Source organism: Anabas testudineus, chromosome 6 (genome assembly GCF_900324465.2).
Source record: "Anabas testudineus chromosome 6, fAnaTes1.2, whole genome shotgun sequence".
NCBI lineage: Eukaryota > Metazoa > Chordata > Actinopteri > Anabantiformes > Anabantidae > Anabas > Anabas testudineus.
Window position 1 is genome coordinate 19926884 of NC_046615.1, and position 18285 is coordinate 19945168.

The 18285-nt window shown below is 41.0% G+C and overlaps 1 protein-coding gene across 8 annotated transcripts in view; it reads left to right on the top strand.

Moving 5' to 3' along the window:
- LOC113165503 (unconventional myosin-IXAa-like) overlaps positions 1-18285 on the top strand; it is a 108513-nt gene that overhangs the window by 38778 nt on the left and 51450 nt on the right. For all 8 annotated transcript variants that reach the window (XM_026365062.1, XM_026365064.1, XM_026365066.1 and 5 more), the window contains exons 3-4: positions 15786-15880; positions 16090-16152. In XM_026365062.1, coding sequence (XP_026220847.1) covers positions 15786-15880; positions 16090-16152 — 158 coding nt within the window. The remainder of the gene's footprint in view (positions 1-15785; positions 15881-16089; positions 16153-18285) is intronic.

Sequence of the window (18285 nt, forward strand, 5' to 3'; positions counted from 1 at the left end):
TCTGTCACATATAAATGATGTAGGATCTCTGAAGGATGGCGTGTTTTAGCTGAAGTGTTCTGAGATTCTGATTGGTAGTTTGAGGTGACGCTCACACTATTTGAAATGTACATATACACTTGTCTACACCCTAGTACCGCACCTTAAGTTGCATTTAATCAATTAATAAGTTAAATACTAATTAAATCACTCATGAGGTCACTCCTAGCAAGCCTAGGACAGGCATCCTGCAGAGGACTGTTTGCACGCTCCTCTGCGGCTGTGTGCATCTGCAACAGTCGGCGTGTTCATAACCATGCCACACAGATCTCCTTCACACTGTTGACAGTTCTGACTGTGTGCTGGCGCTGTGGACCAGGCTACAGCAGCACACAGGTAGTTGCTGTAGAAGAAAAACACTCGATTCATTACTGTACAGTTTTCTATCTAAGTTTTTTTCTTTTTGGTCTTCATGAATAGTCGTGTTATGTTTTTATTGATGTGTGTTGGAAGAAGTCGGAAGGGAAGTGGTTGGATCAGGATGACTTTCAAATGTTGAGAGGCCTGTGTGCCAGTTTACGGGTTTTGTGCGACTTTTCAGAGAAAGCATGACGCGAGCCCAGCATGTTTACAGTATAATGTTGGCACTGACTGACAAATCTAACTTCCCCCCAGACAGAAGGAGTTGGCCTGTCGAGCTGAGGGAGTGACAAGCTCAGCGTCTAGATATCAAATCTTATTGCTACATGTGTATTTTACATTTTCACAATAATCTATTCCACGAGTTAACTGCCTGAACTAAGCATAAAATACTGCTGAGGCTGATTTACTGAGTCACTCATTAGTTGTGCAGATATTTGGTCGTAACAGTTTTAAAGTTTTGACCTAATGATGCCACCACATTAAAAGCTCTAGTATATTTCATATCAAATCATTCAGTAGTGGCTGATGATATTGGAGAATAATTCAGGGGACCACCAAAGTTGCTCTCAATAGATTAAGAACTGTTGTTTTAGAAAGTATGTGAAGAAAACTGCAGGTTGTTGAAGTAGCATATAATCAGTTTTTAATCAAACTGCACTCAGTCTAGTGGGATTTGGTTTAGCTGCTGTGCAAGTTGAGTAATAATGATGTTATCAGGTTGGCATGAAGTCCTCATTGCTGCGTCTTTCTTTGTGAGCGTCTCTGTGTGTCCTTGTGTATCTGGATCACTGAGAAGGGTTTTTAGACAACAGTGCTCCTAATCATTGTCTTTGTGCGCTCTCACAACACACGTGAAGCACCTGGACATGCAGCCTCATCCATCAGGTTTCAACAGGCCTGTGTGGAAACACACTTAAACAAAGCAGAGCCTCTCCTTCCCACGCCAGCAACCAAAAAAAGTACAGTCCCATTCAGCGTAGCCATTGACAGCGAAGCAGGCTGTGAAGAAATGGGTGAATGAAGGTTGAGATGAATGGTGCATATGTGGCATTTTGGGTGTCCTGCCGCCTGTGTGAGTGGGTGGGTGAATGAAAAGCTTGGGAGGGACTGGTGGAAGTTTGAACATGTTCCCAATGGAGCTGCGGTTCCCAGACTCAATCTTTGTTAAGTGACAATTTGGTTTTAGCTTGTCAAACCATAAGTTAATGTACACACATACGTTTGTTTGTATAATTGCTGTGTTTGATCCTCTGTACTTACTAAATAAAGCAGCCATGAACCCTCCTGACAGAGCTGAGCATACTGTTCTTAAATCACCGCTACCACATTCTCATTCCTGCTCTTTCTTGCTGCAAATTAGTAATTTATCGTCTCTGTCTTTCCTTTCACGTCTCTATGGTTTCAACTAATAAGCCTTCTATAGTGCATTTACTTACATTAATCTTTTCCTTGCTCTGTGATCTCTTTTTACTTCTTGCAGTAATCCTTCACATTTTGAGTGAAACAAAACAGCTCTGGTAAAACAAGGCTGAATGGATTGAATATGCATTTTCACATCCTCCCATAGTAGTTTTATAATGTAACAGTATTTCAGTTTTAACGGCCTGCAGTCAGATCACTTTCTCAGTGGGGGTAGCCACTAACCCACGGACTGAGTTACTTTAGAGAGTCGGTTTTCTTTTTGTCTTTTGGAGGTCATCATCTCACAGCTGTAGTTCTTGGCACTGTGTCTTTCTGGTTAAAGTTAAACATGACGTCACACATCATCACAGGCTCTGGCGCCTCCAGCCACTGTTCCTTCATTAGTCTGGGGTCATTTTTACTATTATGATTCCTCAACTCAAACGTAATATGCATAGATTCAGTACTCTAAAGTACAAGCAAGTAATTGAAAGGGGACAGTAGTAGTAGAACTGAACAGAGAACATGACTAGTATAGTATTAGTATTAATTCCTGCAACTATGTGCAGGAAGTAGTTCAGCAGAATCCAATAAACATTTGCAATGAATAGTTTTGTGTTTGACCTAATTATTGTTGAATTGAGTCTAATAGGGGCATTGTGATGTGTTTACAGTGGTACATACATACTCAAATACCCTCCTAATAAAGGATGATAACTGCTGGAGGTGATGTATTGAATGTTTTCATAATACATCTGTGCTGTTACAGTAGCGGTGTCCTTGTTCTGCTGTATCTATGCAGCCACTCGCTGTGTCTTCTCCCTGATCCCTGATGCAACAGCCCAACAGGGGCAAGATGAAAGCGCTCTGTTGCACCCTACCTCCCTGCCTTCATCTTGTCTCCATCCCACCCACCCTACTACAGCACCAGGGACATATGGGGGATGGAGGGAGATAGAAAAAGGAGCAGAAGGATAAAAGAGAGAGAGAAAGATGAGGGTGAAGGAAGAGAGGAGGGGGAGGGACATGAGAAAAAGAGGATGAAATCCTTGCTTAAATAATGGAGAGTTATTTTCAAGCAGTGCCCCAGTTTTTGGGGTTTAGTGAAATTGAGACGATGCTGGTTAGTCTTCCCGAGGCTGTCTCCACAGTCTTCAGAAGTAAAGCTGTGCTGCAGGAATGTTACCTTCAGGAGCAAACCATCGCTCCTGCCATATCCAGTTGCCTCTCACCCCCTTAGCAGCTTGTTCACCTTGTAAACAAGCAGCATGAAGAAGTGTGTCTGAGTGCCCTTGGAGCTCCGATTTCTCTAAAGATCCTTTTAAGGTTTTTAATAGACGAGGTTTGTTGCAGTCTGCACCATTTATCGCTTCCTCCCCCGTAAATTCTAAAGAGTCCTGGCTTCATCCTAACGATCTCAGCCCGTCAAAGGGCACAGGTAAAAGAAGATGACAGAGCAGTGTCACTTTAAGCTCCACTGATGTGAATGGTGTTTCAGTAACAGAAAGCATATGGCCACAGTCTCTGAATTTTACACTCAGAGGTTTTGACCAAATGTTTTCAAAATACACTGTTCAGCCCGCTACTACCTAATGCTGAACAGGTTGCCTTTAAGATCCTTTAGGTAGCTACATGTAAAACAACTAGAGGGTTTGTTTTTATTAAGCAAAAATATCAAATATTTGATTATTCTAGCTCCTAGAATGCAGCTTTTCTTTGTCTCAACATTACTGTAAACGGAAAATATTTGGTTTCTGGTCAGAACATTTAATCACGTCACCTTGGGCTCTAGTTAAATTAAGACCAATTCATCAAAACTAAGTAGATTTATCACGAGTGAACAATTTTCCCAGCTGCACAGTTTCCACACAAGTCACACAGAGTCAGAGCTGTGTGTTTTTGTGTCATGGACCATGCTCTTCCACATCCATCATATAATGTTCATGCTTGTTTTATATGTTAACCTAAACATAGATGTGTTGCTGCGATCACTGCACTCTGATGATATGGGTGTTTGTTAGGGATTCGTTTTATATGAACCCTGGGGGTGGCTTTTTTTGTATTTGTTGGTGCGACTACGTACAGTAGTATTTTCTATGTGTTGATTCTGGAACTACAGGCAGTGACTGCTCCAGTGGCCTGTTGTAATATTTGCACCTCGCATTTTTGCGGCATCAGCGGCTGCTGCCTGATGCAAAAATAGACCCTGCTGCTATTACTGCTGCTGGTGAGGCATCATTCTGCAAATGGAAACATGTCAGGTCAAGTCCAAAGAGAAGACACAAGAGATAAGATAGAGAGAAGTTAATTATGCAGCAGATAATGAATCTTGGAAGCAGGGAGAGAGTTGTAATGAAGGCAATGAAAAGAAAGAGAGAGGTATAGAGGTCTAATAGTGGACAAATTTAAGAGGTAAAAACTTTAAAAGGAATGTCTGCTACAGCTAATTAGCAAATAGTAAAAGAGGAAATAGTGCAGTCTCACAGGAAGTTCAGAGTCCCGCTTTAGGTGGCTTCACCTACTTCCGATGTTTTCTTTCCCCTAAAGACACAAATTAGACTGGAGGAAATGCCATGCTCCTTTATTCAATTAGTTTGCCTAAGTCTGTTGGTGCAGACCAGTAATGCATCTTGCCTTCTCCTTCGTCCTTTAGTAGCACATCACATTCACAAGTTCAGAGATCGGATGATAATTTACACAAGACCTGTCATTTCAGCTCCCAGTCTGATGACTTATACCCAGTAAGGTGACTTTCAGTTAAAGTTGGAGTTATTTACTAGCATTTTTGCACAGTGTGAACATGGTAATGCAAACTAGACATGTTAGCCAGATGGGCTATAAATCCACCGTTTATCTTACAAATTTGAAAGCTGTATTTTTAAGAGGGAGTGAGTTTGCCTCCAGATAGATTTGACCTAAATATGGCAAACTGCTCAGCTCAGCTTTAAGATAATATTTTCTCCACAGCAGCACTGTGATAAGGGATGCACACATCCAACTTTGCTTTTGCCTGTTCTGATTCTGTTATTTATTTATAATAAAGCTGCGTGCTGCAAAGTAATCGACCACAACACTGCACCAGCGTATGTTTGGTTGTGAAACCAGGATGATGTTGTGTTGCAGCAAAAGTTTATGAAACTCTGTATTGTTTTATTTTTCAAACTGCATCAACAGATAAGCTCAATTTAAAAGAATGAGAGGGTTGCGTTCATAAACGCTGAGCCCAGATGGGTCAACCCTCAGCCAAACTGTAATGGACACAAATTAAACAAATGTGGATCTTCATTAGGAAACTGGGAATTATTGAAATACTGTTTTTGCACAAGCTTTCCTCAGCTTGTGTGGGATTTAAACCAGCTACTACCCTTTTAACAACTAAAAACTTCAGGAAACAGCCACACATCCCTCCTTATCCTCATCTCTAACCAGTAACAGCATTTGAATTGTAACAGTGCCAGAGCTTCTTTTAACCAGAAGGTCAAACGTTTGAAACTAGGAGAATTTGTGTTCATCATCAACCATTAGTTCTGTCACAATATTGGAACCACACCTGAGATGTTATATATATTTCTCCCTGAAGTAAAAAAAAGGCATTTATTATACTCTTATCAGCGCCTTCTTAGCCCACTTACAGATTCCCATCCAGCTCCATTATTTTTAGACTGAGCTTAAACATCCACTTTTTGTTTTTGCTGGCTGGAGGCAACGTTGGCTCAAACGTGCTTGTTCATCTAACCTGTCAGCAGACTGAAGAGTGAGGAATGATAACAAGAACAATGACAGAAAGTATAACTGGTGCAAATGCTTGTTTACCCCGTAAACTTGTGTGACATCCCTCAGTAGAAAGACATGGATTATAAAGAACAGATATGAGTGATGGGATACAGTGATGAGAGTTTGATGTTAGGTTCTTGTTGCAGAAATGAAGTTTCTGAAGAGTCTGTACAGTATTTGCTGCATTCATTAAGAGATCATTTAACCGAGGGAACCTTTCTGCATACACTTATCTGAGCTCTTCGGGCACCTGTTCCCACTAAACTGCAAATGCAAAGGAATGTAATCGCTACCCAATTCTGTTTTCTGTTAAAATAATGAGGATAAGTCGACAATTTCACCACCCACTTTGACCTCAGTAATAAACAAAGAATAGAAGAAATAGGAAATAAGGAGCAACAGTGTGCTACTGCTAATGCTGAGCTGAGTTAATGAAGTGGGTTTATGAGTGGAGGAAGACGAGAGAGAGAGAGAGAGAGAGAGAGAGAGAGAGAGGAAATGCCTAAGGTGTAACCAGTTCTCCCTTCCCCTGCGAAACCCCCAGTAAACAAACCAAACAAAGCAAATACGAAATGCACACATACCTCAGGATTTCTCTTGCATTTAATTCTTCTGCATGCAAAGTGTCAGACTTGCAGAAACAAAGAGGTGTGACCGTGAGGAAGACTGGTCACCTACGCAGTCAGACTCGCTGTTAAACCTGCTGTCATGTTAAAAAGAAGCTGGTTAATTTAGAATTAAAACCCAAAGATATTATTACTCACACTTCAGAAGCTGAAACCACTAACATTTTTACAAAAGATCATCAGCACCTGTTGTCAAAACAGCTGTAGACTAATTAGCTCTCACTCACCTATTTGATTAATTACAACAACTAATTGTTTCTCTAGTTAAGTCACACATGCACAAACATCCTCACACACAAACATAAACACTACTGTATGCACACACTATCCACACACTGCTCCCACTCAAATCCCCAAATTAATCATCTCTCACTGCAGCATGTAGGAGTCCAGCTCTCGAGGGATTAACACTTCAACACACTCAGTCGTGGGATTTTCCCACACCACCTCGTACACTGTTACATTTTCTGTCAGTCACACCTCGCTGTGCTACAGGATCGCCGCCAGCTCCGAGCACACTCCCAGAAACTCTCGGGATTTTTCCGAACGTGTAGAAGCTATGTTGAGTTGGAGCACTGGATCGAAGCAAAGGTGGTTTGGGGTCGAGTGGGCATCGTAATGTTTGTTGAAATGTGTTTATTTTCATTCTCGGTCTTGCTGGTCTTTATTGGACAGGTTGTAGCTGCGAGGTTGAAACTCACTCTGTCTAATAGCTATCTTGGCAGAGGCAGAAAACACGACACTAGGACATTTATGAGGCATGGCTGGACTGATGTATACACACACACTCTGAAGCAGCATGTTCAGAGCTGGCCGAGTAAAAAAACGGAGCAAAAACACTAAAAAAACACTTGATAATAAGCTTGGATAAAGTGCAGATCACCCCAGTGACCCTGTTCCCAGCCCTAATGCTAAGCTATGCTAACTGCATGCTGGCTGTGATGTGAGAGTGGTGTCGAGATTTAAAATAATAAAAGCACTATTGTAGATGGGATGCATCTGTCTCCCTAATCCTTCTCCTCTCCCTCGTGTACCTGTCCTCAGTCCCTCCATCTTCTTCTCCTTCTTTATTGCTTCCCAACCTTCTCATCCACTCTTTTCTGGGCTTGTCCTCCTCCACCTCCTCACTGACAGTGGCGGAGGGCCTGTTGACAGTCCTGTGCAGTGGAGGGAGGCTTTTATTGGGCCTGTGTGTTCAGCCCTTCCTGAGACCAATGGGATCCAGATGTGGCCCAGCATTGTAGTGACAGCAACCATTTATGGAGAGAGAGAGAGAGAGAGAGCAAACGAGTGTGACTGTGTGTGAGAGAGTGTGAGAACAATTTGTCTTCTTCACATGCTATCCTACGTAACTTCTCTCGACACATGTACAGATGTTTTCAGCTGTGTGGGACTTCAAGCACATTTTCAGAGACATGAATACATGTAAGGTTTAAACACACAAATGTGCCACAAGGTCACAAGTCGGAGCCACGAAGTGGCCCCTTGAACAAGACAGTGAAGTGACCTTTCATCAGACGCTCTGGATGAAGGTGTTGGCTGCATGTTGAACAGGTGACGGTGATTATGTTGCCAGGACTTTGTGGGTGTTCTTTTGAAGACTGATTTGATTTGTAGACCCTGAGGAGGGAAATTAGGACATTTTTCACATTCTTTATATCTTCAAATGGCTGTTTGAGCATTAAGCCATCAAGTCATTTGGCTGTTTAAGAGCTGAGGTTAGAATGAAGTTCAGCGAGGGTTTGTGGACTAAGATTTGTGGTACGTAACTGCCACATGATTACACTGCAGCCACTGCACATATTTTTTCATTTTTAAAAAGATAATAAAACCTTTTTTGCACATAAAAGCTTTGAGGTGATCATCTCCTATTGAACACAACATGTATCTGTGTTGTCTCGTGACAACATTAGCCCTATACTATAAAAATAAATGGAAAAACAGCTTTTGAATAGCTGTCCACTGTAGTGACCACTATGCATGAGAGGGTTAATCATGTGGAAAGAGTCACAAGCAAACAAACAATGCCATTCGTAACACGCCTTGTTTTCTGTGCCCAACAGTCTCCATAATGTTTGGAACAAAGGTCCTTTATCAATTAGCGTGTGTATTCCACAATGGGGTTTGTAATAAAATCACTCTTAAAAAAATTATTTTATGGGGGGAGGGGGTCCTTTTGTGCAAGATGCATGCAGGGACGTGAAAGGAGTAATGGGCTCCTGTTGAAAGGATGACCCTGAAACAGCCGCAACACACAAGCAGGAAGAGCTGCAGATGACTAATACTGTACATTCATGCATGCACTCCTGTGCAAAAACACAGTTCTTTAGACACGAAAACCCTCATTCTGGATGGTTATGGATGGATATATGCAGGACTGTCTCTCTGGAAAGTGTCAGTATTTCCTCTGTAGACCAGAAAAATTACTTCTTGTTAATTTTCTACTCTTTCATAAAGCTCACAGCCATGTGAGCTTCGATGGGGATCATTGGATATGTTCTCACATTTGTTCTTTGTTTACAGTTTGTCTATCACTTCAATTAAAAAAAGTCTTTCTTAAGTGCAGTATTTCTGTGATATAAATTTGTAAAGTATATTAGATGCTCACCAAGTATAACCACATATATTCAGATTAATCCGATCATATTTTACAGCCATGTCTGTGAAACCTTTTTGTGGATGCACAGGCCAAAATGAGCTCGATACCCAGTTTTAAACCTCCTTGTGGTCAAATTCAGCAATAAATACTGGGCAATTACTCAACTGGGTGATTGTCAGAGCACCAGTCATTAGGCCGTGACATTAACTGTTCGCGCTCGCCACATGAAACAAACCTCCATCCCGGAGTGTGTCACCTAATAGCAGAGCACTATTAGCCAATAACTACACCCACATGGAGAGTCATGGTGAAGCTGCTCTTCACGAAGCTGAAGCCAAAGAAAGTCGATTGTTGGTAATAAAAAAACACATCGTGTCATTCTTCAGCCGTGCATATTATCTATTCACCAAGTTTACATGTGCATTAATAGGAAATAAAGTCATAGACAGACTTCAGAACAGTGTGACAATACACGGTAAACTCCGCAGCTCAATACTGTGCAGCTTAGATGCTAAGGAAATGAACTGTAACACCGTTTTATTATTTCTACTTTTGTATTAGTGCCCCTTTCCTGTGCTAATTAAACAAATTAGTTTTAACGGTGGTGATTTGTTTCCCTTTTGTCAGAGCAGGCGCAGCTATTTCCTTGTTTCCTGTCTATATACAAAGCCACGCCATCAACGTCCTCGCTGTACCTTCACATCAACATTCTGTACATATGTGAGAGCGGTCTAACTCTTAGCAATAAACTTCATTCTAAAAATATTTCACAAAATGTTTAGCTACGGTATTTCTTGGATATGTGTAGGTGTAGGTTTTTCTAACTTTTTGGAAAGGTTATGTTTTTTAATTGGAAACCATGTGTGTTATGTGTGTGTTTAAGTGATATTACTGAATATTCAGCCAGCAAATGATGTAGATGGCAAGTTAACATTTGAACAGGAAATAAGGTAATGCTCATTTTAAAAAAAAAAAAAGGGAAGTGCTTGACAGCCAAATTAGATGATGTGTGCTTGAAAGCACGTATACTTTCAGGCCATATTCAAATACTGTATTATCATCCAGACTAACTACTGCTGGCTGCTACCAGGAGGCCTCTTCACGCTGTGACCTTTCATCATTACGTAACCGTACTCCTTCGTCCACGCCGCCTTTTCCTACCCTTTCTTCCTTTTTTCCTAGAAAGGAGAGCTCATCCCATGAAGTAAAGGAAAATGAAGGAACAGGGAAAAAGAGAGGAATGAGAGGGAAGAGCCTGGGGAGTGATATACTGTAAAGATGGCCAGAGAAAACGCTAAAAGCACGTCATAAAGCTGCAGAGAAAGACCTTACTTCATTAGCTTGTCCACATTATTTAAAGTCCCTGCTGATTTTCGAGATACAAACAGTGGAGTTGGTTTAGGTTTACTGTGTCTGTGTGGGTTGTTCTGCACATTGGATGAAGTTTGATGCGGCTTATTGTTGTAAATCAATTTGTTGATTCACATAAACATAATTGATTAATTCATTTGATTTATCAAGAATACATTTAAAACGTTTCCAGTTTTCTGTTATAAAACATGAGAATGTGTTGACAATGTGTTTTTGACTTCAGCTTGGACTTAAAGAGTTTTACTTAATTAACTAAGCAGCTTGTTGAAAACAAAAAGTAACCAACAGATGAATTAAGATAAGGTAAGATAAGATATCTTCTTATCTTAAGTCTTTATTGATTCCACATTGGGGAAATTCAATTGCTACAGCAGGTCAGTGCAAAAAGAATGAAAGGGTGTTTAAAATGTGCAAAAATACAAAAGTAATAAACATGTACAGAATCTACAACTATATGCACTATTCCGACGTAACATATATAATATGTTAAACGTAATAATAAAATAAAGTAAAAAACAATATAGTAAGATGGGCTATGGATGCATGATAACCGGTTTTGTACATGTATATGTAAACTGTGGTTTAAATATAATATCATTAATCAGTTGATTGTTTCAGAGCATTTTGGCTGTGTTAAAGGGATAATGCCACCATTTTCTTCCATCTTTATCCTGTTGGTTTAGAATAGAAACATCCAATCAGCTTCCCAGCTGCTTGTGGCCAGTTAGTGCAAGTTAGTGAGGACTTGTGAACATCATGTAGGTGATAGTGGTTTACACACTCAGCGCTGGTCTCAAGAAGGTTAAGGATGTAACACACACACACACACACACACACACACACACAGTTATAAAATATTACCATTTGTCACGTCTTCTGAACATTACAGACTGCTGCTGTGAAGGGCAGAGCTGTTTGCAGCCACCTGCTCTCGTGCATGATTGTGTGTTTCAAGGATGGCTGCTCACCTAGTGGAAGTCCTGGCATTTAAGCTACTCCACACCACACACACACACACACACACCCACACAAATACAGACAGACACAGCCTGTTTTCGTAGCTTACTACATGCAGCCAAGCTAGGGGAGGACTGGGATGTGATGTCATCTGTCTGCGAGTACCTCTTTGAACGTGGAAGTAGTTACACCTTAACACGAAAAAACGCTCGGTCTAAACTCCGACTCAGACAGAACCTCCGGGGGAATCCACACAGCATGAGATCATTTCTGCTGAACCAGATGCTTTTCAACAACAACAAGAAACAGGGAGCACAGGTAGATAGACCAGATGCGAATGAAGGTCAAGACATGAATGGAACTGACGTACCTTCCCTTGTTCTGATTATACTGAATCAGGGAATCAGCGTTGATGACCAAGAATAGACAAGACGTCGACTTTAATAATCACCACATGGGCTAAAATTAGCGGCTCTGGAGTAAACGGGCACGAATCAGTTAAACAGAACATGTCTTTGAAAGAGGAAGCCTTTTATTTCTTTTATTGCTGTGCACCCACAGTACAGTAGCACAGAGGAAGCTTCAGTAGACTTTTTTTAAACATGTTTAATCTAAAACAAAATTAAAAGGTTTGTATCATTCGCCTGAATCCCTTCTGAAACAGATTAGATTGGCATCATGTCTGTGGTTACACAAAATGCCACCGTCTCTGTCAGTTTGTTATTGAAGGGAGAGCTGCTGGCAAACAAAACCCTACTGAATAGAAAGCGTTTGTTTACTATTGTTGGTTCTTCTCATGCGACTTCTGGCTTTTTTCATATCCCAGTGTTTTTTCCTGAGGTGGAAAAAGAGTTTGTTGGTGCAGATTTCTGACACAAATTGCAAATCACTGATGTGTAATTCACATCTGATTTGTTGCCAAACTATTTCCAGATGATGGAGCAACGCAGAAGATTTTTTATATTTAACTCTTCTGAGGTGCTCGTTCTGTTTGTAGGTAGACGCTCACGTTGTGGTGCAGCCACTGCACATCATCTGTTTCAACATCAACACGTTCGGACCTGGATACTTATGCAGATATCACTGACAACAAGCAGCTGCCATCACCTGGACATCACTGCTCTACAGCCATACTGTTAAACACTCAGCGCTCCACAAAACTGGCTAATGGAAGCGAGCCCAGCAGTGGTTTTGGCATGTCTCCACTTGTTTTTCATAATCTAGGTCACCTAATGGTTTTGGAGAGTGTTTGGGGAAACGCTACAGCTGCACTGGGGAAAGAGACAAAAGAAGAAAGTGAAAGAGAGGGAGAACAGAGGTTATTACCATTAGTAGTTGAGCTGATTTTAGCCCTGCTTTGAGGAAGCTCTTGACATACTAATTAACAGGCTGGCTCCCACCTTGTCCCTCTCCCCTCAACACCTAACACGCTCACTGCTGCTCTGAAATAGCAGAACCACTGTTTGCTTCCTTCTTCAGGCTGAGGAGCTGGGGCTTTCTGCAGCGATGGAGGAAACAACCGGCTAACGTAATGTGACAGCGTGGAAGAGCCCACAGGGGCGAACACAGCACATAAGCATACATTAGCATACTGTCAGTAGGAAACTAATGTTGGCTTTTGCACGTAGACATAGAGATGCACACACAGTCACTCTGGGATTTAGCTGTGGGGTCAGCACATTTGCTTCAACATAAAATCTAACATATGGCCGGCTAAGCTGCATCTTTGATTTGTGCAAATGGACGTTGTGCTGAGCTGTTTCTAACACACTTAGTTGGTTATTTCTGGACTTTATATGGCACCACAGGATATATGCATGAAGGCTGGGGTTAATTTAGTCTTTCAATCCAACGGGAACTGCTCATGTAACTCGTCATCAACAAAACTGGATATTTCCGTTCAAACATTTTATTGATATGTTCATTATCATATATTTACATTTTACAACTAGCCTCTGACATTAGATGTCAACATGTTGTCATCTGTCATTAAATGTTAACCACAGTTGTTGTATTTACGTGTTTACTTACTAGTTTTCCTGGTAATATTCTCAACATGTTCTCATCCCATAACATCAGATAATGACACTTTGAAACGTCCTTTGGCATCACTGTTTGACAACATGGGAATCATAGAGGCGGCGTGTTCGTCCTGTCGTCAACACAACAATCATAAATGCTCAGCTACAGTTGTGGAAACATCACAGTTTGGTTGGGTTTTGACACAAACACATAAACTTTGTGGAACCATCTTTGTTACAACACACAGTGTCTCACTATAGTATGACACCAGAGACTTGTCATTATTTGGCGCCCAGTGTGTGTTTACACACAATTCAGATGTACAGGTCTGATGAGCTGAGAATGATGTAATTTAGCAGAAAAAAACATCCAATTCTTTAACTTTACAAGCTATTATAGTTGTTTCATCCTCCTGAAGAGGACTTTTATTGTGGCTGTTCTTCAAAATAGGCAGTAGAGAGAGCGGGGAAATGACTCACTGAAAGGGGGATGAGGCTTGATGTGTTGCTGACAGGTCTGCATGCATGTTTTTTATATTTAGTAACTAACCACAATAAGGTTTATTTTCAGTCTTACGCTTTGTTTGGTTTTTACTGTATGTTGCTCTCTTGTGCTGTCACTTTTCTCTTTCTCTCCCTCTTCACTCGTGTGTTTTCATAGAGTAATCACCAATTCGCAGTGTGTTTTCCTGTGCTGTGGTCACAGCAGGCGTTGACCATGAAGCAGAGTTCACCACTAAATCACCCAGACACTGCCGCCATGCTCATTAATCTCTTTCATGCACAAACAAACTGCACAAAGCATGCTGCATGCATCCCCGCACATGGCACACATGTAAACAGCACAGCCTGGATTATGAGCTCAAGCAATACATGCATCCTCCAAAACTCGCACACACATATATAAACACACAATAACAATAATATCCAGTGTACGCCTCTCTTCCCTCCGTGCATCTTTTGCCAACAGTGGTTTGATTGTTATTGACAGTTTCCATTAGAGCTGGTCTCATTTCACTCCCAGTTCAATCATTTCAGGAAGTGGATTTTCCTCTAAAACTCAAAAGTGGAACTCTTTTGCCACAGAGGGGCTCCTATATCCAGAAATTATTAAGGATGAAAGGTCTGTCATTATCATGCGAATTGCAGTTTCAACTTACATTTTGGATTGAGGAAACTGAAGGAGATATCCCTGCCAGTTTATTCTCTGTCTGTGGCGGAGTATGTGTCTCAAAAAGCCCCAGCAGAGATCTGGAGAAGACAGATGGATGGATTTGATGGAAAAATGATTGAGAGGAATGGCTAGGCATGGAAAATGACAGAAACATACAATAAACAGAGATTGAGAGAGTGTTGTTCTGTCTCTCTTTTTATCCTCGTTGGCTTCCTGAATGTGTGCCAGGTTGGTGGTGTTTGGGGGGTGTTTTTGAATGAATCATCGCAGAAATCAAAGCCCCAACGAGGAGCCGGATTTTACTTTTATTAACCGTGTTATTCCAGAGCTGTAGTGTTCACCCAGCAGCCACAATCAATTATCCGACGCCCACTCCTCTCTCTGTCTCCCCTCCTTCTTCCCCCGTTTCGCTCTCCTCCTCTCTGCTGGTTCTTATTTAGTCATTTATCATAACTCCCAAGTACTGATTGCATCAGCTTGAAATCTCACCCCTGCTTCTGTGAATGTATGTCTCTCTACCTCTCCTGTCCTCATTTCCTCTCTTCACGTGTTTTGTTGTTTTCTCGTCTTTGCTTTATCGTCTTCTCTGTCCTAGATGTCTCCTCTGCTCGTTCCTGCTTCCTTTGTTTTATCTCCTCTCCTTCATCCTTCTATTGTGTATATTTCCACTCCTCTTATTCCTTGTGTCCTCCTTTCTTTTCTCTTCTCTTTTCTTTTCCTTGTCTCCTCTTTTTGTCTTCATTTCATCTCCTCTCCTTGTTTTCTCTCTTTCCTCTGGGGCCCCATCAGACTGCTAATAAGAACCTGAATGAATCCTTCAGGGGCCTCTAATGATGCACTGTGTGTGTGTTTTAGCAGAAATGCCCACAGACTTCTGTGAGTGCGACTAGCTCTGTTTTCAGGTTTGCAGAGTGTTAACCTTCATCGGAATTTGGCACTTTAGTACATGGTCGACGTGTGTGTGTGTGTGTGTGTGTGTGTGTGTGTGTGTGTGTGCCTCTTGCAGGCCCCTTCATGAGCCCCATGACCTCTGTTACAGTGCTGTGATTGGTAGCTTTCCCCACTACTTCTAACACATTTTTTGACATTGCTGCAGAGTTCACTTCCCATCATAAAGTTTGCCTGTAAATATGCAGGATTTTTAAGACCGTGTAGACTGGGATATAAACCTCAAAAGCTTTTTCTGTTTGTTAATGATCATATTTTGTGATTTTGTGCTTCTCCAAAGGAAAAAACATTTAATAAGAGGGTTAGAAAACTGTATTAAAGCAACTTACTGTGCACTTTTACAGACTGTCACTATGCTTTCATGTATTGGTGCCGCATTTCCTCTTGTGTGTTGTCTAGTGTCTAGTGTCTAGTGTGTAGTGCCTAGTGTGGCTACAGTCGCCAATCCTAGCCTTTATATGAAGATATGATGACCAGGGGGTGACTGTTTGCTTTTACCATTTTCTCTCCAGGCTTTTGGAAATGCAAAGACGGCCCACAACAACAACTCCAGCCGCTTCGGCAAGTTCATCCAGGTCAACTACCAGGAGAGTGGCACCGTCAGGGGGTCAGTCAAATACACACAGAACATGTACATGTATGGAAATGAATACAAGTAAACAAGTCACAGACATAAGCAAAAAATATAGTTCTTAACATTAAATGATGATTTAATGGTGGGGTAATCTATACTACTAATAATTATATAATCAATAATCTGTGTTGATAGGTGTGTTTTGATTGCACTGACTGTTCTACTGTATGTGGTATTTTCAGAGCGTATGTGGAGAAGTACCTGCTGGAGAAATCACGTCTGGTTTATCAGGAACACAATGAGAGGTGAGTGAACGATGATTCACATACAGGAAACATTGCAGTACATACAGCTGCATGTTGTCCACATCTGTTGGGATCCTATTCAGTGTTAACAACACTTTGTATTTCTTAATTTATTTAGAGGGAATCACTAAAATATTAAATCATTAACCTTAAATAACCTCTGGTGATGTGGTGCAGCCATAAATAATCTAAATCTGAAATTAGAAACACTGAGAGTCACATTCTCGCCTGTTTAAAAGATATCAAATCCATAAAGTATCTTTGCACTCGTGTATTCTTTGTCTGAGAAACTCGATACTGAAATGGTCGTGACATGTCATGTCATTTCCTCTGCAAACAGATGATGGATCAGGTATCTGTCTGAAATAGCCCTCCAACTATCAGGTCGCCTTCCAAGTTTGGTCATTTACAGAAATAGGACACGATTGTGTTTCAGTAATTTGCTTTGCTACACTTCAGAAGTCTCCTGGAAAACGAGGATGCAGATTTTAGTTGTTTTTTCTCGTACGGCGTCACAACAACAGCGTCTCTTCTCAGTTTTTGCCACTTTTTGCACAGATGTGTTCTGTTTTCTACTCCGCTGGAATCTCTTATTTCCCTAGAAAAATGAGCACAAACACACTTATGCAGGAGGCTCCACCTGCACCCACATCCCTAAAACTATTTTTCTCCTCTCCGCCGACACAAACACACAACCTGTCCGCTACTGGCCGGGCCCTGGATCGCTCACCTTTCCCAGGTGACAGTTAAAAATACACAGTTCCCTCCAGCGTAATGGCAAAAACAATGTAAAACCCTTCTGTGGTCATCTAATCCCTCTAACCCTGATTGGCCCACAATCTCTATTTCATCCTGATGACAGGCGCTGGCAGCCATATAGATAGGGTGGAAATTAAAGAAGGGACCTCCCAGATGGCTTAGACCTGAAGCAGAAAGGTGGTGGAGGAGTAGGCAGGCTGATGATAAACTACAAACTATCTTGAATCTTAAAGCCTGTGTGATGACAGGTTGCCTCTGTACGACCCCGCTAGGGAGGGAACTAGCTGCGCTTTCCAGGTATGCTCCAGGAATTTATGACTCTGTACTTTAACGGGACAGTAGTGAAATCAGAAAATAGTTTAGGTGCAAGTGGACCTAGTTTTTGAAACTTTTATCTTTTTAACATGTTTGTTAGGTGAGAGATTCTGTATGTTCAGTAAAAAAAATACAAAGAAAGAAAAGATGTTGAAGGAATATTTGGACAGTTTGGGAAAAGAGTAAATAAAAGATTTTATGTTAGCACAAAGAGTGAATGCAGGGGGAGACGTTACTGATCCTGGCCAAGAAATAATTCAGCACGTTAACTCCCTGAATGTCATTTTTCATTGTTTGGTTTTTGGACATGTAAATGGATGAGTTTTAAATGCTGGGACTCTGAAACTAACCAGCTGAGGTTTATAGCTTCATACATAGCATGCTACATGTTCCTGAAGATGTTTTCTTTTATATACTGCAAATTTGTAAAACAAAATCTTTTAGGCACACTTTGTTTTTCAGCTGGTTTGTCACTAGTGGCGTCTGTTCAGTGTTTTGTTCAGTGGGACATACAGTAAGGATATCAAGCCATGAGACACAGTGCAGCTAATTTATTATTCCTGTTTTATGTCAGCATTTCAAGACTGACTCACAAAAATCCAAGTAAATATATTTTAGTGTTATGACACTGTCTGTGTCAATCATTCATGGCTACATTTTTTTACATCTTTATTGACAATTTTGGTGAATGTTTCAATATTATTAATGTTGACTTGATTCATTATTCACCTAACTGTTAATTTGATGTTAATTTGAGGTCACAGCATAAAAACGTAGTACTACTGACAAGATCAGTGACAGTTATAAAAATAATAGACGATAGTTGTTAAATAACAGCCAGTTACATTTAAAGCAGTACTTATCCCATATGTCCTGTGTTCAACTGGCCACTCTCCAGATTCACGTATCGCATCTGCTACTATACACTAGTATTAGTTGAAAACATCATTCCAGCCATCCACCAGTAACAGTTTGGGATTCTTTAATATCCTCCCTGGGCTTTCGAGCTTTCCACCACTCCATCAAGCTCTAAATGCCTCTGTGCAGAGAACTGGAGCT